General features: G+C 43.2%; 1 protein-coding gene across 1 annotated transcript in view; it reads left to right on the top strand.

Moving 5' to 3' along the window:
* Positions 1 to 7,163, top strand: part of herc2 (HECT and RLD domain containing E3 ubiquitin protein ligase 2) — a 92,402-nt gene that overhangs the window by 76,557 nt on the left and 8,682 nt on the right. The window contains 7 exon segments of the mRNA XM_079684224.1: positions 172 to 309; positions 736 to 916; positions 918 to 950; positions 1,994 to 2,191; positions 2,618 to 2,701; positions 5,691 to 5,832; positions 6,350 to 6,544. Coding sequence (XP_079540350.1) covers positions 172 to 309; positions 736 to 916; positions 918 to 950; positions 1,994 to 2,191; positions 2,618 to 2,701; positions 5,691 to 5,832; positions 6,350 to 6,544 — 971 coding nt within the window.

Genomic DNA, 7,163 nt, shown 5'->3' with positions numbered 1-7,163 from the left:
GGGTGTAGAGAGTCTGGGAGAAGAACCGATAAGCAGAACCAAAATCCATTTTCTTTGAGCACCCGGTTTTGGGAAATGGATTTGGTACCGACTCTGAAACGAGGTTTGGTTCACAACCCTATTTGTGATGACATGAGTCTGTTCTAAATGTTTGCATGATGTCGTTCTCAGGGGGAAGGGGGACTACCACCGCCTCGGGCACGGCTCTGATGATCACGTGCGACGGCCCCGACAGGTTCAGGGTCTTCAGGGAAAGAAAGTGATCGCCATCGCCACGGGGTCGCTGCACTGCGTCTGCTGCACGGAGGAGTGGTAGCGATCCACCTCTCTCATTCATCCTCTTCCTTTTTCTTCATATATTTTTACCCTTAATGTATTTGCCGGTGAATTTCAGATCCTTTAACTGTACAAGTTCTCTCTTGCCCATGTTTTATGTTATATTTTACTTTGTATACCTCTGATACAATTCTCAGATATCTTTATTGCTCTATTATATCAAAAATCTGTTTATTGCGTTTCGACAATGCATAACCAGTGTTTGTCATTAGAGATGGAAAGCAAAATATATATGCATACAAATAAGAGGGTGGTCTGTACTGATTGTATGTACAAAGAGAATTACAAGAACACAACAAACAATAACAACAACAACTAAAGTAGTCCCCTACATTCTGCCATGTTAACAGTTGGTCTGCTAACAGAGCAGCTAAGCCGTGTTGGACCGCAGATTCTCAGATTGTTGTTTTTTGGGTTTGGCTCAGGAGAAGTGTACACGTGGGGCGATAACGACGAGGGCCAGCTTGGAGACGGAACCACGAACGCCATCCAGAGGCCTCGGCTGGTGGCGGCGCTGCAGGGGAAGAAGATCAACCGAGTGGCCTGTGGCTCCGCCCACACGCTCGCCTGGTCCACCAGCAAAGCCCACCAACGCCGGGAAACTGCCCGCACAGGTGCTGAGATCAAGCTTTCATTCTTTATAGTCACAAATTAGATTAGATATGATTTTTGTTGTTAATGTAATTATCTTTTTATTTTCCTTTCTTTGCAGGTTAATAAACATAGGAACAACACTCGCAGAAAAGCAGACAGACTTATGCATAGACAAAAAAAAAGACAAATAAGAACACAAAGAAATCACATAAGGGAGATTAGATGTGATTTTATTTATCTCAAATTGGGGTAGGATTCCAAAGAAAACATTCATAAAGAAATGAAATTCTGAAAAGTTTTTTATTTTATTTAAAATGTTATTCAATGTAGGACTTCTAAGACAAATCTATATATATATATATATATAAAAAAAAAAAAAGATTGCACATATCTGAGATTCCCCCAAAAAAAATCTGAAAAGGAAAGAACGATATGAATATCGGATTCTGACTTAAAGGGGACCTATCATGCAAAATGCACTTTTTGTATGTCCTTTATAAATAAAGATGTGTCCCCGGTGTTCCAGGGAACTCACAAAGTGTCAGAAAATAAAACCCTCTCTCTTTCCTCCGTACCCAAATCTCTAAAAACGGGGCTACAACGGAGCCGATCTCTAGATTTGCGTCCGATATGACGTAATATCTGAAATATAGGCTGGCTTTACACCCACGGCCCTATCAGAAACAATGCCCGACTGGTTTGGGCGTAATATGGTCGGTGCATGTTTACATTAGCATCGCTAACAATCAGAAGCTAACCTGTACTGCACAGAGCATGTGTGTGAAGAAGCAGGAAATAAAGTGCAGGTAGAGAATACAAAACATCTCAGGACAAATATACCAACAAAGTTAGATAAAAAAAAAAAAATCCCATTTAAAATATTATTTTTGTGGCCCTAACTTCTTAGGGCCACATGTTTTGATGACTGTTAACTGTTTTTTTTTGACAAAGCTGATGGAAATTCCATCACTCTCCACATGTCCAGTAGATGGCAGTAAAGCTTTGCATCATTAAAACAAAGTGACTCTAAAATGCCTATCATGTGTGTTTGTGTTTGTTAAAGGTTCCCATGGAGTACAACCACCTGCAGGAGATCCCCATCATGGCACTGAGGAACCGGCTGCTGCTCCTTCATCACATCTCAGAGCTCTTCTGCCCCTGCATCCCCATGTTCGACCTGGAGGGCCGGCTGGGCCAGACGGGACACGGACCCTCGGTGGGCTTCGACACGCTGAGGGGAATCCTCATCTCCCAGGGCAAGGTGAGATGAACGGATCCGTCAGTGTTATTCTACACCCACAACATGCTGTTTTAGTCTTTTATGCTAAACACACAAAAAGCAGATGTGCATTGTCAGATTTAATTGAAAGATGCCCTTGTATGTTTTTTCGGGTGTTCCCTTTCCTGTAGTGTGTTCTAGAGGTTGTTGTGCATGTTAATGGTCTGCAAAGGCTACAATCCCTGTGTTCCCTACAGAGGGAGTTTCTCTCCCACACACTTCCCCCCAAAGTACCCAAAGTAAAAGTACTGGTTATGCGTAATGGCCCCTTTCAATATAATGTATATTAAATTACTTAATTTTGGTGCGAATGCTTTTCTACTTAATTTTGAAAACCCAACTTTTACCAGTATTTTAGTATAATAGTATTTTTGGGGACTGATGAAACCTTTTTGTCTCCGTGAACAGGAAGCAGCGTTCAGGAAGGTGGTTCAGGCCACGATGGTGAGGGACCGGCAGCACGGCCCTGTGGTGGAGCTCAACAGGATACAGGTGAGAAATAACACACACACACACACACACACACACTCTCACTCACACTCACTCACACACTCACACTCACTCACACACACACACACACACACACACACACACACACACACACACACACACACACACACACACACACACACACACACACACACACACACACACACACACACACCACTTATAATCACTTTTATCCTTCTCCAAGTCTCCTGCTCACACTTAGGCCCCGGCCCCACGAGGACGAACACAGTTGTTTGCGTTACTGTTTAGTGTCATATAGACCAGGGGTTTTCAAAGTGTGGGAAGGTCAGCCTCCCCTCAGAGAACATAAGAACAGCCGCGCCCCCCCTCCCAATTATTATTGCTGTTATTATTATTATTGTTGTTGTTGCTATAATGCAGGGGTATTCAATTGCATTTCAAAGAGGTCCAATAAGAGAAAATGTAATTAAATGCTCTGTTTTCGCTGTCTACCTTCCGCCATTTGAAATTACTCTGACTGTTTCTCTCCTCTTGTCGTGTCTCTGTGTGTGTTTGAATCTATTGTGCTGACTGCACCGATTTGATTGGCTGAGTAGCGTCACCTCCTTAAAACATTAGCAATAACTTTTTTAAACCTTTTTATTTTTATGTTTTAAACATATTGTATAAAACTCCCCCACTACTTGGACTATTCCTTGCACCCCTCTAGAATAAGCCCGAATGGTCTCAACCATATTGCATGAGTAACGTGCACTTGTTATTATAACAAGATCGCAAGACGCTGGTGGACACGCAGCTCTGCTCACCTGCAGCTCCTTCCGAACGGAGCAAAACACACACTTCAAGTCAGATCATCTCCCTTAGCTATTTTAATTACCTCTCAAACTACCTAAACCAGTTATAAATATGTTTATTTTTTACTGTCGGGTCACTCATTACTGGATCAGCTGCTGCATGAGACAGACACTGACGCTGTCCGAAGAGAGGGAGGAAAAAGAGAGGCTCCATGTTTTATATTATTATATTATATAGATTCGTTATTCATTTGTTTTAAAGCTCAATAAATAACAAAGAAGACCTTTGACCGGCACTTTTATAATTTTGTCCGGAAGATTTAAACTTTAATACACGTTGACTGGCGAAAAACTCTGCCCGGTTCCCTCGGCCCCCACCGCGGAGAATAAACAGAAGGGCAACCATGACAACCATGCTTCTTCGCTGCTTTTGTGGAGGAAGTTACAGCGCCACCTACAGGCTCCTGCATATGTACTGCAGCTTCTCCAGCGGTTGGAGCTAAACGGAGCTGTCTCGTGTGGACAGGATGGGACAGACACTGTCCGGTGAATATTGCGTGTGGACGGAAACATTTTTGCGTTTGCGTTAATCCTATGCGTTTAGCCGTATGCGTCCTCGGCCCCGTCTCAGGTCGGTTAAATTAAATCCTTGCTTCCCTCACTTGCGTCGTTTCCCTGTGTTTAGTCCCTCCTTCATGGAGGGACGCAAGGAAACCACGAGAAGCAGGGAAATGAGTTTTAAGAGCAATGGGACGTCCTTTCCTCCGAAGCGTCACGTGATGACGTCCGTCCGTTTGTGATGACGCCGCACAGCTGTTCGTCTGACAGCAGCTCTGTCCCCGTTATTTTCACAAACACCCCTGCCACACATTTACTGACACAAACATTTGTATCATCTGTTGTAGATTCCAATAAATAAAATCAAATAAGAACTCATTCTCAAAAAAGATAAACGCCATTCTTAAAATGTATAAACGAACAATAGTTTGATTAATATTGATTAGAGTGCACAATAGAAATAAAATAATTGAGAGAAGAAAAAGATATATATTATCTGTCAAAACCCAGTTAGATTAACATTCATTGGATTGCACACTTTGTTTGTTTGTGTGGATATGTAGCACATTAACATTTTAATAGCACTTAATGACTGACTGAATGGAAATGACAGTAAATGAAAATATAAAACGAAAAAAGCGATCATGAAAATGTTTCCAATAAATGAATAAAATGATTTTTGTCGACTTTGTTGTTCAGATATATCACATATTTGTATCTAAATGATACATGAATTGAAACAAAACACAGTTTAAACTGAGGAGTGACTCTCGTGAGTTTCATTTATTTTCTTCACTCCGCTGGGGTACTGCTCATGTCACGAACAAGAAGCATGAGATCAGTGCATGCACTGCATCGTCCAATCAGTGAGCAATACACAGTAAGGGGGCGGGGCGAGTATCTGAAGATTTCATCGGAGGATGGACTGGTGTTTCCTCGATTATCGTTCCTCGATTATCGCTCCTCAATCCTCGGTCCTCAGGCAGAAATAAGAGCCATGGGACGGTACTGAAGATGGCGCAGACAAATCAACTTCCGGTGAGACCGAGGAGCGAGGAAATGAAAATAGTCGACCTGAGACAGGGCCGGGGCCTTACTGTAGCCCTCACCCTCCCTCCCTGTGTTCCAGACAGGCGTTACATGTGATTCTTTCATAAGGGGATTTTCTCTCTCTCTCTCTGTGTGTGTGTGTGTGTGTGTGTGTGTGTGTGTGTGTGTGTGTGTGTGTGTGTTGTGTGTGTGTGTGTGTGTGTGTGTGTGTGTGTGTGTGTGTGTGTGTGTGTGTGTGTGTGTGTGTGTGTGTGTGTGTGTGTGTGTGTGTGTGTGTGTGTGTGTGTGTGTGTGTGTGTGTGTGTGTGTGTGTGTGTGTGTGTGTGTGTGTGTGTGTGTGTGTGTGTGTGTGTGGTTTTTACTCCCCCCCCCCTTCTTGCTTCGGTTGTTTCCATGTCTCAGAGCTGTCATATCCAGGACTTCATGCTCATCACTAGTTTGTTTATATATAACAGGAAGTGATTAACCACAGAACAGAAACAAAGTAAACCATGACCTCTCTTTTTTTCTCCTCCTCCTCTCTTTTTTTTCTCCTCCTCCTCTCCCTCCTCCTCTCTCCTCCCCCCCTCCCTCCTCCTCTCTCCTCCCCCCCCCCCCCCCCCCTGCAGGTGAAGCGCTCCCGCAGTAAAGGAGGTCTTGCTGGTCCTGATGGCACTAAGTCAGTGTTTGGTCAGATGTGTTCTAAGATGAGTTCCTTCAGTCCCGACAGCCTGCTGCTGCCTCACAGGGTGTGGAAGGTCAAGTTTGTGGGTAGGTGTTTAAAGATCAAATGTACTTGTTGTTGTTTGCTCACAGCAGCATGTCAACAAGGCATTGCACCTAAAAGAAACATAGTAGTGCTTACCTTTTGTTGATGAATGTATGACGACAGGAGATTCATGAGGTTCCTTTAATTATAACAGCCGACAATTCAGGTTCAAGGAAATGTAAGTAACGCTGCCAGATTGTATAGAACTGGTCAGATTTGGCATGTAGAAAACATTTGTGAGATATTCCGGGGGAACTGACTCAAATATAAAGTATAATGGGATGGGACCTGATCCTTAGTCCACTGTAATCAAATATTTTTCCGAGCGGCAAAAGTAAGGACATTATATAATGTTCTGTTCGCAGCAGTATGTGTGATTTGACTGGTAGACCTAAAATCAAAGACAGCGGGTCCGTATCTAAATGTCTGAAATATCTTCCCCATTTCATCTAATATGTCAGACCAATATTTCTGTGTTCAGTTCAAGTGTTTCTGACCTGGTGCTCTTGTCTCTCTCAGGTGAGTCTGTGGACGACTGTGGGGGGGGTTACAGTGAGTCGATCGCTGAGATGTGTGAGGAGCTGCAGAACGCTCTGACGCCGCTCCTCATCGTCACTCCCAACGGCCGCGACGAGTCGGGCGCCAACAGAGACTGCTTCCTGCTCAACCCGGCCGCCAAGTCCGCGCTGCACATGAGCATGTTCCGCTTCCTGGGTACGATCCGGCTAATCCAGTCAGGGACGGCTAATCCCAGACAAACAAAAACTGAAAATATGCAAAAACGTACAAAAGCTTCAGGTGCTTTTTCACTGATAAAACACCTGGACTGAGCTGCGACTCGCTTCAGTTGCTCCACAGATTTCTACTGCACAGTGAAGTGCTGTTGTGTTTGGGTACATGTGTGTTGAAAGCAGTCACCTGGTGTTCAGGTTCATATTGATTCATACTGAAACACCCTGTGATTATACTCGTTAAGTATTGTATTTATTTAGATTCTTTCTTTTTTAGATTATGCACATTTGGCTTAACCTTCTAAAAGTAGAAGTACTCAGATCTTGTACTTGAGTAAAAGTAGAAGTACTCAGATCTTGTACTTGAGTAAAAGTAGAAGTACTCAGATCTTGTAGTTGAGAGTAAAAGTAGAAGTACTCAGATCTTGTACTTGAGTAAAAGTAGAAGTACTCAGGTCTTGTACTTGAGTAAAAGTAGAAGTACTCAGATCTTGTAGTTGAGAGTAAAAGTAGAAGTACTCAGATCTTGTACTTGAGTAATAGCAGAAGTACTCAGATCTTGTACTTGAGTAAAAGTAGAAGTACTCAGATCTTGTACTTGA

This window comes from Notothenia rossii (assembly GCF_949606895.1).
Source record: "Notothenia rossii genome assembly, chromosome: 1".
Taxonomy (NCBI): domain Eukaryota; kingdom Metazoa; phylum Chordata; class Actinopteri; order Perciformes; family Nototheniidae; genus Notothenia; species Notothenia rossii.
The sequence above is the reverse complement of the archived record's forward strand: the minus strand, read 5'-3'. Positions and strand labels throughout refer to the sequence as shown.